General features: G+C 59.4%; 1 protein-coding gene across 3 annotated transcripts in view; it reads right to left on the bottom strand.

Moving 5' to 3' along the window:
- Positions 1 to 19,302, bottom strand: part of PASK (PAS domain containing serine/threonine kinase) — a 41,342-nt gene that overhangs the window by 15,475 nt on the left and 6,565 nt on the right. For 2 of the 3 annotated variants that reach the window (XR_014138031.1, XM_060624387.3), the window contains exons 3-10: positions 15,098 to 15,263; positions 13,086 to 13,318; positions 12,359 to 12,529; positions 11,553 to 11,693; positions 10,961 to 11,095; positions 8,935 to 9,195; positions 6,950 to 7,142; positions 4,690 to 4,846 (exon numbers count right to left, since the gene is read on the bottom strand). Coding sequence is in view for 2 of the 3 variants with exons in the window: in XM_060624387.3 (XP_060480370.3) it covers positions 4,690 to 4,846; positions 6,950 to 7,142; positions 8,935 to 9,195; positions 10,961 to 11,095; positions 11,553 to 11,693; positions 12,359 to 12,529; positions 13,086 to 13,318; positions 15,098 to 15,236 (1,430 nt within the window). In the remaining variant the exon portion in view is untranslated. Of the gene's footprint in view, positions 1 to 4,689; positions 4,847 to 6,949; positions 7,143 to 8,934; positions 9,196 to 10,960; positions 11,096 to 11,552; positions 11,694 to 12,358; positions 12,530 to 13,085; positions 13,319 to 14,880; positions 15,077 to 15,097; positions 15,264 to 19,302 lie in introns of those variants that run through there. The other variant, XM_060624389.3, reaches the window with a different exon arrangement.

The following is a 19,302-nucleotide window of genomic DNA, read 5'->3' as shown; positions in this document are numbered from 1 at the left end:
CTGAATACCCAGGACCCTACGTTCAGGGCTCCGGTCAGCATCGTCGCTTCGCGGGGAGGGAGCCTCCCTGTAGCCGTGCGGCCCTGTACGATGTTGACCTGTGATCGGCTATGAATGCTATCAGATGTCACAGCCAAAGACAGACAGCTCTGAGAGGCTGGCACAAGGAGGGGCCCTGAGAGCAGGGCCTCACAGGGGTGGGAAGAGCTGGGACACAAGCCCAGGAACTTCGCATGGAGGCCACCCAGGGAGGGGCCGCCTCCAGGCAGGGGGGCGATCACAGAGCCAAAGGCCCCAGGTGAGGAACCCCGCCCCCACAGCTGGCCCGGCCACTGTGGCCCCACGTGACCGATGACGCTGAGCTCCTGCCCGGGGCCAGCCGAAGCCTGACGCCAGCACCAAGATGCACGGAAGGTGGCCGTGGCCGGCCTCGCCGGGGCGTGTGCGCCGGTGATCCGGCGAGCGTCACCACAGAGGTTTGTAAAGAGGCACAGGTTAGGAAGGAACCGACACAAAAGGGCAGGTCCCACAGAGAAGGGAACCGTGAGCGGGGTTCTGGGAACAGCAGCAGTTTTCTGGGGAAAATGAGGGTACGGGCAAGGGTGTGTAGAGGCCAGGCAAAAACCATCTGCGTCTCTGGCTCCATCTCTCTATCTCTGTCCATTCACCCAGGTCAAGAGACCAGCCTGGAGCTGGCCCCCAGGAACCGGCACGTCCTCTGCAAGGTCCAAAAAGGAGGCAGAAGGTCTCAATCCCCTTTCTAAGCGGCGCGGGTACCCTCGGAGGGCACGAGGGTCAGGCCCCAGGCTAGGGTAGGGCACCCTCCCATGTGGGCACGCGGGGCGAGGCCAGGGCCAGCACCGTACCCACGTCCCGCCACCACAGCTCCCGGCAGCCAGGTTTCACAGTGTCACTGCATTCCAGCCAGGGTAAACTGAGGAAGTGATAAGGAGGCTTCTGGGAGAGCCTTTAAGTACAGAGAGGCTCCCGTCCCCCTCCCGCCTCCCCTCCACCCCGCTGCCCCAGCTGGCACTCGGCAGGGCCCGCACCGGTGCCCCCGGGCGGTTCACGCAGGGTCACAGGCTGGTCTCCCGCACAACAATCCACTTGGTTGTGTTAGCAACTGCCTCCGGGGCTCCTGGGAGAGCCGGGAGAATGAGGAGCGGGCACGACCCTTGGTCCCCAGGCACCGAACACTCCCAAAGTCACGCTGCACCTGCCTTCCCAGTTCCCAGTCTCACCGTGTTTGCTGATTCAGCCCAGTTTCTGCTACAAAGTATTTCTTGGGGATGATCCTTCAAGTCTTTTGCAATGCTCATTTACGGAGTGAGTGATGAGTGACTGAGGGAGCGATGAAGGAGTGAATGACAGAGTGAATGAAGGAGGGAGCAAGGGAAGGAGTACGGGAGGGGGGGAAGGAGGGAGGGAGAGAGGAAGGAAGGAAGGAGTGAGAGGAAGGAAGGAAGGAGGGAATGAAGGAGGGAAGGAGTGAAGGAAGGAGGGAAGGAAGGAAGGAAGGAGGGAAGGAAGAAAGGAGGGAGGGAGGGAAGGAAGGGAGGAAGGAGGGAAGGAGGGAGTAAAGGAGGGAGGGAAGGAGGGAGGGAAGGAGAGAGGGGGGAAGGAGGGAGGGAGGGAGGGAAGGAAGGAGGGACAGAGGAAGGAAGGAAGGAGTGAGAGGAAGGAAGGAAGGAGGGAATGAAGGAGGGAAGGAGTGAAGGAAGGAGGGAAGGAAGGAAGGAAGGAGGGAAGGAAGAAAGGAGGGAGGGAGGGAAGGAAGGGAGGAAGGAGGGAAGGAGGGAGTAAAGGAGGGAGGGAAGGAGGGAGGGAAGGAGGGAGGGAAGGAGAGAGGGGGGAAGGAGGGAGGGAGGGAGGGAAGGAAGGAGGGACAGAGGAAGGAAGGAAGGAGTGAGAGGAAGGAAGGAAGGAGGGAATGAAGGAGGGAAGGAGTGAAGGAAGGAGGGAAGGAAGGAAGAAAGGAGGGAGGGAGGGAAGGAAGGGAGGGAAGGAGGGAGGGAGGAAGGAAGGAGGGAGGAAGGAAGGAGGGAAGGTGGGAAGGAGGGAGGGAAGGCGGGAGGGAGGGAGGGAAGGAGGGAGGGAAGGAGGGAGGGAGGGAGGGAGGAAGGAGGGAGGGAAGGAGGGAGGGAAGGAGGGAGTAAAGGAGGGAGGGAAGGAGAGAAGGAGGGAGGGAAGGAGAGAGGGGGGAAGGAAGGAGGGAGGGGAGGGGAAGGAAGGAGGGAAGGAGGGAAGGAGGGAGGGAAGGAGGGAAGGAGGGAGTAAAGGAGGGAGGGAAGGAGAGAAGGAGGGAGGGAAGGAGAGAGGGGGGAAGGAGGGAGGGAGGGAGGGAAGGAAGGAGGGAAGAAATGAGGGAGGGAGAGAAAAAGGAGGGAAGGAAGGAAGGAGGGAGGGAGGAAGGAGGGAGGGAGGGAGGAAGGAATGAGTGAAGAAAGGAAGGAAGGAGTGAAGGAAGGAGGAAAGGAAGGAAGGAGGGAGGGAGGGAGGAGGGAGGGAAGGAAGGAGAGAAGGAAGGAGGAAGGGAGGGAGGAAGGAGGGAGGGAGGGAGGGAGGGAAGGAAGGAGGGAAGAAAGGAGGGGGGGAGAGAAGAAGGAGGGAAGGAAGGAAGGAAGGAAGGAGGGAGGGAGGAAGGAAGGAGGGAGGGAGGGAGGAAGGAACGAGTGAAGAAAGGAAGGAAGGAGTAAAGGAAGGAGGGAAGGAAGGAAGGAGGGAGGGAGGAAGGAGGGAGGGAAGAAGGAGGGAGGGAAGGAAGGAAGAAGGAAGGAAGAAGGGAGGGAGGAGGGAGCGAGGGAGGGAGGGAGGAGGGAAGGAGGGAGAAAGGAGGGAGGAAGGAAGGGAGGAAGGAAGGAGGGAAGGAGGGAGAGGAAGAAGGGAGGGAGGAAGGAGGGAAGGAAGGAAGGAAGGAAGGAGAGGAGAGGAGAGGAGGGAAGAAAGGAGGGAGGGAGGGAGGGAGGAAGGAGGGAGGAAGGGAGGAAGTAAGGAGTGAAGAAAGGAAGGAAGGAGGGCAGGAAGGAAGGAAGGAAGGAGGAGGAAGGAAGGAAGGAGTGAAGAAAGGAAGGAAGGAGGGAAGGAAGGAAGGAGGCAGAAGGAGGTAGGAGGGAGGGAGGGAGGGAAGGAGGGAGGGAGGGAGGGAGGGAGGAAGGAGGGAGGAAGGGAGGAAGTAAGGAGTGAAGAAAGGAAGGAAGGAGTGAAGGAAGGAGGGAAGGAAGGAAGGAAGGAGGAGGAAGGAAGGAAGGAGTGAAGAAGGAAGGAAGGAGGGCGGGCAGAAGGAGGGTAGGAGGGAGGGAGGGAGGGAAGGAAGGAGGGAGTGAGGGAGGGAGGGAGGGAGGAATGAAGGAGGGAGGGAGGGAGGGAAGGAGGGAAGGAAGGAGGGAGGAAGGAAGGAGGGAAGGCAGGAAGGGAGGGAGGGAAGGAAGGAGGGAAGGAGGGAGGGAGGAAGGAAGGAAGGAAGGAGGGAGGGAAGGAGGAAGGGAGGGAGGGAGGGAGGAAGGAAGGAGGGAGGGAGGGAGGGAAGGAGGGAAGGAGGGAAGGAGGGAAGGAAGGAAGGAAGGAAGGAAGGAAGCAAGCAAGCAAGCAAGCAAGCAAGCAAGCCAGGGGCAGTGACAAGGACAAGCACACCTACAGGGCCTCTAGGAGGGACGTTGATCTAGCACTACAACTTGAGCTCAGCACATCCAACCCGAGAGAAGCGTCGGAAGCGGCTCATCTGGCGGGACTTGCTTGTCGCACAACCTCGTCCCAGAAAACAGAGCGTGCGGGGCCCAGACGGGAGCTTGGGGCAGAGCAGATGAGAGCCACCGCCAGGGTCCCCCACCCCGGGACTCGCAGGCCAGGAGCCTAGCGGCTTGTAGCAGCGACCACCCCTGGGGCCAGGGGGTCACGCCTCAGGTGGCCCCGCCGGGGGAGGGTCCCCCCGTCCACAGATGGGCACGTGGCACAGAGACCATCCAAAGCGGACCCGAGTGAAGTAGCGGCAGGCCAGGGAATCCAAGCCAACGGCAGGAAAGCAGCGAGACCGCAGAGCTCCACGGGAGGTGACGCGTGGAAAGGGCTCGGACGCACACATCTCACACACACACATCCAGGACAACACGCACGGGGTGACCCGGTCTGTGCCACAGGGGCAAGAGAGGCTGCCCACGAGCACCCGCGGACGCGGAGGACACGCCAGGAAGGTGCCCCGCTCCGAGGACGGGGACGTGGCGGGGCAGCCCCAACGACTGGCGGCGGCTCCCGCGGGGAGAAAACTAGTTGAGAAACTCCAAAACGCTGTGTACCGTGGGACCACGATAACTAAGCAGGGATGACCGGTGAGTTTCTCTCTCTGCCTTTCTACATTTTCCACGTGTTCTAACGTGGACTTGACCCCTCTACATACAGTATTTCGTTATTTAAAAGAGAGCAGATACAAATGGTTTTTTAAATGAGGAAATCCTGCTATGCTAACTCCCTGGAACCCCACCCACACAACGGCAGGGTCTCAAGGCCACCACCGGGGACCACGCCGGGGACCACGCCCAAAGGCGGACTCCGGTGCTCGAGCCAGCACTCGGTGGCCAGGAGCTAGCGCCACCGCTGCTGCGGGCACCTGTCTCCCCGCAGCACGGTCGCAGCACGCAGCACGCTCGTCGACCGCGCCCGCCTACCGCCGCCCCACCCCACCTCCAGGGGACTCACCGCGGAACAGGCGGAGGCGGGAGGGCAGGAGGGAGGTGGCCTCCGGGGTCGGCCTGGCCCCCCGTCCCTGCGAAGGCTTCTCGGCTTCCCGCTACCTCTAGGGTCTCGCCTCGTGGCAGCTCGTGGTCTCCGACAAGCGAGCCGTTAACCCTGGAATCTGGCAGCAACAGAACAGACCGTTTCCCACCTGCTGACCGAGTCTCCCCCCCACGGGACTCGTGAGCAGGGGGGGCCCCGACCGGATCTCGGAAGCCGTGGCGAGCCTACGTCCGCAGCGTGTCCCGGACCACCCCCTCGCCACTCCGCAGGTGCCCCGTCGGGGCCAGCGGCCCCCACTCTCCCTGCTGCGGTGTCCCAGGCCCTGCCCTCAGCCGGCAGGATCCCACTACCACCCCCGGGGCTGCAGCGCGTCCCTCCATCTGCCGAGAGCCCCCCGAGGGCCCTGCTCTGACTCCAGGTAAAAGCCCAAATCCGTGCTGTGACCCCCCACGGCCCTGCGGCCCGCCTCCCGACGCTCTGCCCAGGGCCTCTGGCCCCCGTCCCTGGAACGCCACTCCTGCCGCCTTCGGTGCTTCACCAAAAGCCACCATCCCAAGGGTCCCTCCCAGGCTCACGGACCCTGAGACTGTACGTCCTCCCCCTGCCTCGCTCTTCCTCCTGAGGGCTGGTCACCTACGCGTCAAGCCTATACTTGTGTGTCACAGCCTCCCCACCAGCTCCCCGGCCCAGCGCCTGTCCACCCACATAGGGCCGAGCACACAGCAGGGGGGGTGGGAGCAGGCGGGCTGTCCCTGTAAATGGCAGTCTGGATCGGGGCTGTGGGGAAGAAGCCCGGCCCCCGGCGGTGGAAGTGGACGGGCCGGCACCATCTTTCCAGTGGACATTCGGACAACAGCCGGCAAAAGCGAGCATCCCCACGTGCCCAGAAATGCCACTTCCGAGAGTTCATCCCGAGGAGGCACAGGGAGAGGGGCAGAAGCGACCCCCGCCCCCTGACCTTCCACAAAGAACGTGCGTTAGACACACACACGGGAGAGACGGTGGAATGGTGGGAAAGGGAAGACTCGGAACTAGCGACAGAAACTGGAAAAGGGCCGTCTGTGTAGACAGAATGCAGATGCGACGAAGGGAGCCGGCGTGGGAACAGTGGAGACCCCAGCAGAGCCAGCAGCCCGACAAAGCACCTTGTGAAACAAAATGCCACGAGGTCACCTCTAGTGCCTGGAAAGCAACCCTCAGGGCACGCACCCCACTCCCAGCCTCGGGTCCGAGCCACGCGCTGCAGAAACCCCCACTGGGGTTCAGCGCCCAGAACACAGAGCGCTGCCCCACGACACAGCGGCTCCCACGTGGCCCCTCCACCCCCTTGGTGACTGTGTTAAACCCCCGTATGTGAGCGCTCAGACAGCAAGTCGGGCCACAGGCGGCAGCATGGGGACAACGTGTTCCAAGGTACCCTGAGCCTGCCCCGTGCGCACGGCATCACTACCACGCCACCCTCCAAGAGGGCCACGGAGCCCTGGACACATGCGGCCGCCTGAAGCCTGCCGCTCCCCAGCAGCCCTCTCGTTTCATTTCCGGTGTCCCCTCCCACGGGATGGCAGAGACCAGGGAACGTGAGGACCGCACCCTGTCAGCGGGCAGTGAGGGAGCAGGTACTTGCAGAGTGGGGCCCTGTGGGCTGGGAGCAGAACGGGGTGCAGCTGCTCCTCGCTCCTTGTCAACGGAAAGGTGAGCACTGGGGAGGCTGCCGGGCGGTCTCGTGCTCTGTGGTCCCTGCTCCTGGTGCCCCGAAGCCAGAGAGGAGCCCTGCCAGGGCGGGAGCCGTGCTCCCAGCCTGTCCTCACACACCACGGCACCTAAGATGTTCACGTCTTGGGGACTTGGGATATTTGCTGAAATAATACTAAACGCTAAACTAAAAGTACAGAGGAGAAACACAACGAGCAAATATGCCTAGAACTACTTAACTTAGGGGTCAACGCGATAGGCTACGTTAACACTGTCGTAGGCTATGTGAGGCTCCACAGATCTACTCGTAAAATACCACCAACAAGCTACCCCCGGGACCCTCTCTACGCTCACGGCTGTCAGACTCACGACACGTCCCATCCCCCGGGAACACAGAAGGCCCACGACAGACAGGGTCTCCACGAATGCCCGGCGGCCACTGGCTTACACTCTCCATCCCGCCCAGCACGCCCGTGCCCCCTCCCTCCGAGGTGTAGGGCTGTGTGTGGCTGGGCAGCCACGGACGCACCTGGGAGGAAGAGGCTGGGCCGACCCTTGGCCTCGCCGGCCGGGTCCCAGCCCTGGTGGGGGTCCACAGCACTCTCCCCAGGCTCACTCTGGTTGCCAACGTCCAAGCAGTTGGTCAGGTTTGGCCGTGGTAAGGAACTGTCATATGCGAGCTCCATGTAGTCGTAGAAACCGGGAATCAGAAAAGTGATATTCTAGAAAAGAAACCATGACATTTCAGATCTGTTGAGGATCCACCCTGACCCACGGGGCCGGCGCACCATCCGGTCTGCATACAAAATGAACGCGACGCGAGCACATCTCCGGGCAAGGTGAGCAAAGACCCCAGGTCGTATTCCTTTCAACAGACCCACAAAGCCCCTCTGACACTCAACATGGAATTCGTGACTTTTCCTCCCTTTTCTTACGAAAAAACAAAATCAACAACTGAAGCTACCAATACCAACACCTCCACGTCTCCCGGGCAGATGTTCGCCCCATGTTTTCCTTAGGCATGAAAGCCACGTGTGCAAATCTCACGTGTGCAAACGTGGCTCTCAGGGAGCGATGGGTGCCCAGGATAAGACAAAGGACCTGGGGCGCCTCTGCTGTGCTGGCCAGCGCCTCAGCATGAGGGTCCCAGGCCCCGGAGCTGCAAGGACACGTGCCCTCTCTGAACCCGTGTGCGCCCCCTACTCGCAGCCGTGTGAATCCGGAACACGGTCTAATCCAGAGGCAGGTCCATCCACCCCACACGCGGTCCCTACAAAGACGGGACGCCCTCGATGTTCCTGCGGGAACCCCTGGTCCAGAACTCACACTGACTGTGTTTTCATTAACTTCAAACTAAGCTTACCTTCATTTAACTAAGTTTCAGCTCACTTGCTCCTTAATATTTCTAATTAGAAAACAAAGAGGGACCTGTGTTTGGACCTTGTCACTGGGTCTGAGAATGACAAGAGGGAACAACGTTCCCTTCCTCTGCGGCAGCGCGTGGTGAACAAGGTGCTCCGTGAAGGGCTGCAGGCACCCAAGGGCCGAGCCGGCCGGGCGCACCGGCACAGGGACCACTCGACGTCAAAAGCGATGCGTCAGCCGACAGCCTCTCCCTCCCCTGTGACCCTCCTCCCACTGAGCAGAGGGTCCGTGTCCCCTTTCCAAGACCCAGGAGGACCCTGGGACCATGTGAGGAGCATGCTGTGGCCGCCTGAGATGCTCACCTGCCCTTGGAGCCCGGCCACCACACGACACACAGGGGCTCTCGACACCAGCCCCAGCCACAGACCCAGGCAGCCCCAGCCACGGACCCAGGGAGCCAGACCCACAGGTAGGCGCGCCTGGGGACGACGCCAGCCCCGGCTGACACTACCTCAAAGAGAATAGGCCATCCCGCCGAGCCCAGCCCAAAGGGCCCATCTGTGACCTAAATATGAGATTGCCATGTTTTAGGCACCAAGCTTACAATGGTTTGCAGCAACAGATACAGACTCTCAGCACGGTCTTAGATAGAAACAGGCAGTTGGCATCCCAGCTGGGCCTGGCTCTTGGTGTGTGGAGATTTCCGCCTCCCCGTGTTCAAGAAATTCAGAGAAAGCTCCATCCAAGGAAGAAGTTCATGAACACTTTCCTCTGACTCTGACCACACAACAGACCCCCCAAGATGGCCCCCAGGGCACAGGAGGTGAGACAAGCCCCAAGCTCCACGCGCAGAGAAAATCCCCACAGGTGGGACAGACGCTCTGCTCGGGACAGGTCTCAGGGTGACAGCCCCTCCCTCTCCCAGGGCGGCACCTCGAGACAGCCCAGGGGGTCACGGAGGGCTCGGCGTGGGGTCCGGAGAAATGAGTGCAGACAGGGAGCACGCTGCCCGGCACCCCCCAGGGGCAGCCAGGGGGCCGGCCCAGCAGACAGGGAGGTACGAGGCCTGTGGCAAGCTCAGGTCCTCACTGTGGAAACGGACCAGCCCCCTGCAGGGGCACGCAGGCTGGCCACCCATGCAAGGCCCACCTTGCCCAGGAGCTCCATCTTCCCGTAACCGAACAGCATCAGGGCAAAGCTGTGGTTGATGCCATAGATGGTCCCGTCGGGCAGGAGGGTGATGAGGCCGCTGATGGTGGAGAACACCCAGACTGACGCCGAGTAACCCGGCTCAGGCACTGCCCTGCCGTCTTCCACCACCTCGCTTCTGGGCTCCGATTTCAGCTTTAAGCTCAGAGGGAAGGTGGTGCCATCTTTGGCTCTCCCGACAGACCTCTGAATCTTGAGATTCTGGAAGGAACACGCACCACTGAGCTGACAGCGGCATCGCACCCAGCCCCAGCTTTGAGTCTTTGCAGCTTGAGAAGCGAACCCACCCGCGTGTGCTGGGGAGCACCCCCAAACATCACACTCCCCACACCGGTCCTCCTTCCCTGAGCTCCCCGCACCCCGCCTTTGCCCCCGGGAAAGCGGAAGCTGGCCAGGAGCTGTGACCGGGGGCGAGGGCACCCCAGCACGGCAGCCGCTCACCACTCCAGAAAGGCCCGAGGGCAGCAGACACCAGGGCAGCCGAGACGCGCGAGGGCTGGCGTCTGGGAGGAAGGGCCAGCGTTCCTCCCCGCTCTCCACCTCGGACCGCCAGTATCCCCAGGGTGCCCCCTCTGCGGGCGGCCCCACCCCTCACTCCGTCCCCCATCCTTCGGCCTGAGGGGCAGTGGCTCCCTGCTGTTGCTGACTACTGGGTGGCCACGCCCCATCTGCCTCGTCGGCACCTCCATCACCCACGAGAGCACATCCTTGCTTTACGTTTCCCTTCTTGAAGACTTGGAATGTATCCAGTTTCAAGTAAACCTCGACCAAGGCAGCATCCTCACCAGGGGCTTTGAGAGTGTGCGCCCTTTCAGGTTTCAAGATGAGGCCCAGGCTTTTGTGCCCACCCCTCGCCCTATCCCACCCACCCCTTTGAGGGGCCACCTGGGAGACAGAAGATGTGAAGGGGCCCACGTCGTGGGCACCACCCTGAACGCAGGAGGGGAGCTTCACTCAGCGGCACTGCACCCTCCACAGGGTCGGGACTCCACACGCCAGGCTCCCTGTGCCAAGGCCGTAGGCCAGGCGCCAGGTCCCAGGGGGCCCCACAAGGAATGAGGGGTGCAGCACCTGTCTCCACTCGCTGCCGGGGAGTCGGGGACTCTAGTTCGAGGCTATTACAAACGTGCCTTCTAGAACATACTTCTCTTGGATGCGTGCCTGCGTTCAGACTGAGCAGGTGCTGACACGCAAGCTCCCAGCGGGGCTGGGCCAACAGGCGCCCCCCACCCCCCGGCCTTGGGGCAGGGAAGAGGACACAGAGACAATAAGGACTAGGGATGGGGGCAGGGGGTTCCCATTGAGCTGGAAAGCTGAAAAATAGCCGATGACTGCTCAGGGGGTTCTTGGCCTGAGGCCAGCCAGAGAACCAGTGAGTGCCTATGGGTGGCCCGAAACCATCTCTGATTTCTTACAGCGGCAGAGGTGACTTTAGGCAAAAATCAACCGTCCAGTCTGATCCTGCAGGTCACTGGGGTGTGACGTGAGGTGAACTCACTGTAGTGTGGGTCACTGGTGTGGAGGCTGCACACTAGTAGGAAACGGGGCTCCTGGGAACTGGGAGGATTCGGTCGGCATCAGAACCTCCCCCCGACCCCAGACCGCCACTGACCCCAAAGCTGCCGGCCCTCCCCCATCTGACTGCCATCCTGCCTTGAGGGGACACCTGCCATCAGCCCGTTCTCCCTGTCCCTCAAGACCCCAGACCTGTCAGGCAGCAGGCGTTCCCCACCCCAGGCTCCAGGGAGAGGACCGAGGGGACAGGGCAGTCAGTTGGAGAGCCACACGGGCCCTGACCGGGTCAAGGCTTCTGAGCCCAGAGAGCAACAGGGGAACGGGTGCCATCGAGCACAGGTCCCAGCCTGTGTGGCCAGGTCACGGATTCCAGTCTGGGTGATGAACGGTCACCAGTCACTGGATAGACAGACTCCCTGCGGCGGCCAGAGGTCCCCGGGGTCCTTCCTACCTGTGGGACGAGCTCGCCGGGCGGAGGCAGCTGCACAGAAGGGATGAGGTCTGCCATGTGCTGCCCGAGCACCTCCTCCCCGGACGCGTACCCGTACAGGAGAGGGAAGAGACTGTCGCACGACGTTATGGTTCCCTAGGAGGAAATACCAGCATTTTTAAGCCTTAGGATAAAACTCCTGGCATCTCAGCTTCAAGCTCCACCAAACGCCAAGTCTCGAGCTTGAAAGTTCACACCGCGCGGCAGAAGTGTGCGAGGCGCGCACAAACACTCCTGAGGCCCAAATTCCTGACTTCTCGAGATGTTCCGCAGAAGCCGGCACAAACCACACCCACAGCTCACAGCCCAGGGCTGTGTACCCCACACGGTGCGGAAACAGTCCTGTGAGTGGTTCTGATCATATCCCAGTAGTACACGAGGAAACTGAGGCACAGGGAGATTGGATTCCTTGCCCAAGTGCACACAGTGGGGGTGCAGCGGGGCCTCCCACAGGCCCCAAAGGCACACAGCAGGCCACAAGGTGAGCCCGAGCTCCGGGAGCAGCGCCACAGGGTCAAGTTACGCGCAGCTGAGACGCTGCGGGCACACTCACATCGCTCTGGAAAGCGACCCAGGCCGAGACGCGCTCCACGGGCTCCAGCATGACCACACAGCAGAGGCTGCGTTCCCGCTTCACCTTCTTCATCCACACAGAAACTGGAACCTTCTCCCCACTGCGGCTCACGATGTCCACCTGTGGGGACAGACGGGCCTGCACCTGGCCCTCCCTGGACCCCAGGCCCGTGGACGTCTGCGGCCTCTGCTCACCTGCCCCACATCTCGGAAACGAACCAAAGTATAAACAAGGTTTCGGACACTTAACCTAACAGTCTCTGAGCCAACGTTCTATGGGAAGAGAAGGGTTTTTGGCAGCTTCGTTCAACACCGCAGGGGAAACAACATCCGTAACTTCTCGAGGAAACAGACACCAATGCGTGGTGAACATGCCAACTTTTTCTTCACGACAGCCAGGTGGCCTTTCAGAGGTAGCGGACCACATCTCACTCCCCGCGGTGCCCGGGGCAAGGGCTCAGCATCTAACATGCAGTTCAGCCCGTCAACTGCCAGCTGATGCGCCACACGGGGAGGACCGAAGCCCCCGGGAAACCTTGCCAGCCCCGCCAACGAACACCGACACACAGAGCTGGAGATTTAGGGGTGGGGACCCTGAGATGAGAGCATCCGCGCCGCATCCTGCAGGCCCGCAAACCCCTGACTGGCCTCCTCCCCCATCAGGTGGTACCGCCCTCACGCCAGCCCAGCTGTCCCCCGCACCAGCACCGACGGGGGGACAGCGGCCGCGGTGGCCGGTGACCGGCCGTGTTTGCACGGCCCCGGCGGCACACGCCGGGCACTCACCACCGTGCCAAACACAACGGCGGCGTGGCCGTCAGCCTCCACATGCTCTTCGCTGAGGGCCTTCACCACGTCGGAATCTGGCTTCAGGAAGAATTGCGTGAGCTTCTGGCCGATCAGGTCATGGCTGCTGTACCCCAGGAGCTGGCAAGCCTTGTCGTTGGCGACCAGGATCTGGGGGTCACGGAGAGGAGAGGGCACGAGCGTCACCGGCGGCACCTCTAACCCCCCGGGAACAGCAGACGAGGCGGCATGGTCCAGCGTCCTCCTCCCAGTGTCCTGCCCTGGCGGTTCACAGCAGTGACGCCTTGGGTCCTCGGGGGCCTTGGCCACAGAGGGGGACACAAGAAATGGCAGCGCCACGACCGGGCGCCTCACGTCATCAAGACTACGTGGACGTGTGGGGACTTAGGCCATACCCCTGCCCACCGAACAATTTCAGTTCTCTGTGCCCCTGAGCGCTCTGCTCTCACGCTGGGAATGCGTTCTCACTCTCGGGCGGCCAGTGCCTCAGACAGCACTAGCGCGCGCCTCGCCCCCTCCCTGGGGTCTCCACCTTGGTGAGAGGACTGTTTGGTGTGGTTGAGTCTTGTTTATGTCGCTCCTGCAACTACACAGGTGAAACCCAACGCTTTTCTGATCGCACTTAACGCAAACGCCTCTGTTTGAGGCCACGGGTGGAACACACGGGCTACACGCTCATGGCAGGGTCACAAACCGAAGCAAATACCTCTGTGGTCTTGGCGTCCACGGTGAAAACAGCCTTGTTCGGGTTGGACGCGGGGGCCGGGAGCAGGGGCGTGGACCGCCCCGAAGACAAGCCCCGCAGCAGGGAACAGCAGGACGCGCCCCCCAGGGACCCGGCCGCATCCGACCGCTCCGGTGCAGCCAGGCAGTGCGGCTTGCTCGCGCACATATTCTGGGCAGCCAGCGAGGACAGACAGTAGGAACTCCATCTGCCTTCTGGAAAGAGAAGGAAAGGAAGCCTTAGACCTGCCAGGAGCGCACTCCTCAAACACACCGCTGCACACAGCCCCTGCTCTCAGTTCCTGCCAAAGGCTCCAAGGGCTGGTTTGCACCCCAGGGTGCGTCTCAAACGTCCCCAGAGCCCAACAGAACAACACCCGGGTGTGTCTAGCCATGCGGAGTCGCACCTATGGGGAGCAGGCCCAGCCTCGGCGATTCTGTGTAAACACACTCTGAGGTCCCTTTCCACCCAGCCCCCCAAGGGGTGCCCTCCTGGGTCTGTCCTAACGGCCCTCAATCCCAGAAAGTCTCCCAAATCCAAGAGCTGCCTGGCTGTCCCGGCCCCTTCCTCCCTCCCTCATTCATTGGTCAGGTTCACTCACAACCCCTCCAGAAAACCCCCTCCCGGTAACAGGTCCAGTGGCTCCCAAGATGCTCAACCCCGTGGCCAGTTCTCAGGGCTCACCCACCCCCACCATCAGCAGCCCTGGGCCAGGGGGCAGCTCCCCAGCTCTTAAACCTCTGCCCTTGGCAGAGCTCCCTCCCCCCTCCACCTGCCTGAGCTCTCATCACCCTGGAACCCTGGGGATCAAGCTCACCGCCTCCGCTCCGTCCCAGCCACTCCTTGGTGGCTTTAAATACACTTCACCTAGGAATGTGCTGCGAGGTCCCTGCTTACACCCCTGCCCTGCCTCTCCTTTCCCATCTCAGTAAATGTCAGCTCCATCCTTCAAACAGCTCAAAAACCAGGCAAAGACAAGTCTTCCCCCCTTTCCCCTCCTTAGCTCATGGGCCCACCCCAGACCATTCTAGGAGCCTGGAAACTGCACGGCCCAGAGCCTCGGCCCTCCTCTTCCAGGCTGCCCCAGGCCCGGCCTGATCTCCTTACAGCACCAGACAGGTGCTGTGGCCCCAGCTCCGCCCCCTGCTCCCCAAGCAGACACCCACCCATGCTCCCTCCCAAGGCCGAGGGCGAGGGCGGCTACCTGCCTGCCTCACAGACCTGCCCAGCCCACCCCACAGAACCTCCAGCCCTCACCTGGAGGACCTAGCCTCTGCTCCCCTCTGAACAGCCCCACCCTGTGCCTCCAGGCCAGCATGTGAGCCCTCTTCTTGGGCTCCCACCCTCCTCCTCCGTGGGACTGTTCCTCACCTCCACCTTTCCTCCAGCACCAGCCCTTCTATCAACCTAACAGACTCCCCGTGTCCTAGCCCCCCGGGCTCCAGCCCTTCTACAATCCTAACAGACTCCCCGTGTCCCAGCCCCGGGCTGCAGGCATGCACCTCTGTCTCCCAAAGCGCCCCCTCCGACAACGAGCCCCTCGGGGGTGTCTGGGCTCTGGAGGCACCAGTTAACTTGGGGAAACATGAGCGAGCGGGTAGCAGGTGCCTCGACCTCCTGCCCCCTCCCCTCACCACACCGGGCACCATCTTCTGCACTGGAAAGCTAGCTGCCCTCAAGCCCGTGTTACTCGTCTGTACCTGGGAAGAAAGCATGAGCCTGCAGCCCAGCAGCTGGTAAATATTTACCGAACTAAAGCCGCAAAACTGTATCTTACTTGCAAGGCAGCCCAGCCCAGGGTCGCGCTCACACACACTCCGCAGGACAGGCTCATGCCTAAGAATCACGGCGGCGCAGGAGAGGCTTCAGCCAGCACCGCCGCCCGCACACAGAGCGCGTCCTCTCAGCAAGAAGAGAGAGTGGCCAGAGCCCAGAGCGCCCCCTCGCCTGCGTTTTCGACACCGCCACCCACGATGCCCAGAAGGGGCGGGTACCGGAGAGGGCCATCCTGCTCTGGCACAGCTTCGCCAGCCCATTCCTTCTGCTCAGGTGTCTGTGCGCCGAGGACGAGGACCTGCGGGGCTCGGAGGTGGTCCGCACGGCAGGGCTCTCGGCGGGGCCTCCGCCCTCCATCGGGGAGCTGGCAGGCCAGGAGAACAACTGGAAAACAAAGCGAAGGCCATCAGCATCTGCAGCACAAGAAGCAAGAGGCAACTGATCCCCCCGCGAGGCTGAGAGCAGCTCAGCCCCACGGCCTCCCCCAGCTTACAACGCGAGCCCAGAAGGACCGAAGTCCTGCTAAAAGAAGTCCTTTGGGAGAAACGCGGGGGAAGAGATGGGAAAGAAAGAAGAAAATGAGGAGAGAGCAGAGCAGGGCAGGAGGGACCTCCAAGGAAGGCCCAGGCTGCAGCGGCACACCGACTACAGATGGCCCCAGGCCAAGGGCGTCCCCGACGACAGGAGCACCTGCCAGCACGTGAGGCTCTGGGTGGCCCCAGCTTTCCCCAAATCCACTGCATCTGACCAGCCACACCCAGAATCATCCATGGGGCTTCCAACAAAATAGCAACGCAAAGCCAACATACAGAGTCTGGAGATGGGCCTGGCGCCAGACATTTGTGTTGTTAACTTCTTATTTTTAAATACTTGCAAGCAGTTGTAAGGAAAGCAAATACAGAAAAATCTCCTGCGTCCTTCACCATTTCCTCCAATGGTGACATCTTGCAGAACCACTGTCTGGAGGTCCAGGCCAGGGTATGCGGAACCTGCTTCCAAGACCCTCGTGGGCCTCTGCCCCCACCACTGCTCCCTCGTGGGCACACACGGGCCCAAGGACTGGCTGAGGGGCTTCCTTTCCAAGGAAGACCAGGCTTCAATAAGCAGGCGGGGGTGCCCCACAGGACGGACCTGCTATGGAAAGGGAAGGCAGTTGCCCCCCCCACCACCACATTGCAGCTCCAAACTCCAAGGAGGCCCCGCCCACCCGTTCTATTCTGGCTTGAAGGCCTTCATGAAGATTCACCACCAGGAGAGGAGGGCAGTGACTTTCATAGTTAACGCCTTTGAGCCCAATCTGTAATTTTGCATACAGTGGTAACAGCATGGCATCTCCCGTATGTTCACGTTCCAGGCCCCTCAGGTGTTAGGGCCCGGCCAATGCTCACCTCAGCTGCCAGCTCCTGAGCACGGTGGGGCAGGGGCCCCCTAGACAGACAGAAAACTGAAGGCCCTCCTACCACCAGCATGGAAGGCTGCTGACATCAAAACATGCCAGCGAGCCACAGAAATGGAGGTCGGGACAGCAGAGGAACAAAAAAGACGACAAAACAATCAATTTCACAAACAGACTGATGTTGTGATTGATGTCGGCACCCGGTGAAGATCGGTGGGGGGTGAACGCTGCTCCCCGGCCCAGCCCCCTGGCCTGCCAGCATCAGCCCCTTCTGTGCACAATGTGAGCAACGATAATGCACAACTCTCAGCACACTTGTGACGACCCAAGGGTCTCAGCTGCTACCGCGAATTAGAAATGCCTAATAGCCGTGAGCCGTCAGTTTGGGAGTTGGCGTAATTAGGGGCAAAGTGGCACCTCTATGACTTGCCATGTACAAAAACTAGTTCCAGGTGAATTTAAAAACAAAACATAAAAGCTCTAGGGAAAAAAAAAAGATGAAGCATACAGTGGCCTGGGTAACTTGAGCAGGCCCTGTATCCCAGACCAGCTAGAGCTCATTAAGAATGCTGGTGCTGGGGCGCCTGGGTGGCTCAGTCGGTTAAGCGTCCGACTTCGGCTCAGGTCACGATCTCGCGGTCCGTGAGTTCGAGCCCCGCGTCGGGCTCTGTGCTGACGGCTCAGAGCCTGGAGCCCGTTTCAGATTCTGTGTCTCCCTCTCTCTCTGACCCTCCCCCGTTCATGCTCTGTCTCTCTCTGTCTCAAAAATAAATAAATGTTAAAAAAAAAAAAAAAAAAAGAATGCTGGTGCTGCAGCATCTCGGAGCTACCCAGAAAGACACGACCTTTGAAAGATGCACATGAGCTGTACAGAGCTGTAAGCAGGTCACCCTAATGAGGCAGGGGCTCCCCGAAGAGACACCGGGGCCCCAACAAGGGACAGTGTGGCCCTAGCTCAGGAGCCTGGGCCCTGGCAAAAGCAATCTTCCTGATTGCTTCCAAGATCAAGAACAAGCAAATACATTCTCTTCCAACAAAAAAGACAGGGAAACAGGTACCTTCGGTGAGAGTCTACAGAACAATCAAACAGATCCAGACCCACAAGAACATCAGATGTTAGAAGTACCCAGGTATATGTTTAAAACGTAAAAGATGTGAGTCAAAAAGTGAGAACAAGAGTTTCTCAAAAATAACTACATACTGAAAGAATCGATTTCAGCATTATACAAATGAAGATGTAATTTAAAAACTTTCCCACAAAGATCTCTAAGCCCAGATGGCTTCACTGGTGAATTCTATCAAACGTTTAAGAAGGAAATAACAATACTATACAAACTCCTCCAGAAATTAAAAACCAGTGGAGCACATCCAGCCCAGTGTTTGAGAGCAGCATTACCCTGATACCAAAACTGGACAAAAACATCGATAGAAAAGAAACCACAGGGACACCTGGGTGGTTCAGTCGGGTGAGTGTCTGACTTTGGCTTAGGTCATGATCTCACGGTCCATGGGTTCAAGCCCCATGTGGGGCTCTGTGCTGACAGCTCAGAGCCTGCAGCCTGCTTTGGATTCTGTGTCTACTTCTCTCTCTGTCCCTCCCTGGCCTGTGTGTACTCGCGCTCTCTCTCTCTCTAAAATAAATAAATATTAAAAAAAAAAAAAAAAAAGAAAGAAAAGGAAAGGAAACCACAGACCAAAAACTCTTGTGAACAAAGATGCAAAAATCCTCAACAAAGTGTTAGCAAATCCACCAGGCAATAGGTAGAAAGGAGAATACGTGACAATCAGGCGGCGTTTATCACAGGAACAAAAGGCCAGTTTAACATTTGGAAATCAGTCCGTGTAATTCATCATATCAACAGGCTAAAAAAGGAAAAAAAAAAAAAAGGAAGAAAAATCACACAATCATATCATATCAACAGATGTTGAAAAAGCATTTGACAAAATCTAACACCCCTTTATGGGAAAAAACACTCAACAGTTAGGAGGTGAGAATGTCCTCTACCTGATCCAGAGCATACATGAAGAACCCATAGCTAGCGATATGCTTGCCTTCCAAGGTCAGGAGCAGGGTAAAAACGTCCATTCTAGCCTCTTCTCCGGCGCTGTCCTGGAGGTCATAGCCAGGACACAATGGCAGAAAAAGAAATAAAAGGCACAGATACTGGAAAGCAGAGCATAAAGCTGTCTCGATTCACAGAGGACATGAGAACATACATAGAAAATCCTAAGGATTCATAAAACTAATAACCTGATTATTTTTAAAGAGGGTGGAGGATGCAGGTTTTCAATGGACACTTCACCAAGGGAGGCACATGAATCACAAAGAAGCACATGAGAAAAACATTCACCATCATTAGTTACCAGGGAAACGCAAGTGAAGCCCTTAAGGAGCTACCATACACAAGCACCAGGCACTAGCACAGACAGGCCCCACCGGTAGGGGCAGCAGGCCAAGCAGGGGCTGTGGGGGGCCAGGGGTGGGAAGGGCAGGGAGGGACTCAGCACAAAGGGGATTCTGAGGGTGACGGAAAGGCCCTCAGACTCAACTGTGGCTGTGACTGTGAGGTTGGGTAAGCCTCCCGACATTCCTGAACTATGTACTTAACATCAGCATGTTTTATTGTCTGTAAACTATCTCAATAAAGTTAATTTTTAATGTCATTGGATGAGTAAGACAGGTAGGTAGTCACAGCTGAAAAGAAAATCCGAGGATTGGAAGATCTATGTGAATAAATAACCCAGAATGCAAGGACATAAAATCATGAGAGAGAAGTTAAGAGATTCAGGCTGAGATGATCTAACTGGAGGGAGAGTGGAGAGGAAGAAGCATCAGAAGAGGTAAGAGCGAGTGAGCTTCAATAACAAAGAAATAAATGTACAGGTCCACACCCCTGAGGGGGGCAACTGGGCCTGCCAGGTATGAAAGATCGACAGGAAGCTGTGCTCACCGGGCGGGTGTGTCTGGGCAGGAATAACCAAACCCATCAAAGGAGCAGGCGGGTGCCCAGCCACAGGCCTGCGCGG

The sequence above is a fragment of the Panthera onca genome, chromosome C1 (assembly GCF_046562875.1).
Source record: "Panthera onca isolate mPanOnc1 chromosome C1, mPanOnc1 haplotype 2, whole genome shotgun sequence".
In the NCBI taxonomy this organism is placed as follows: Eukaryota; Metazoa; Chordata; class Mammalia; order Carnivora; family Felidae; genus Panthera; species Panthera onca.
This window is presented reverse-complemented; position numbering and strand designations above follow the sequence as displayed.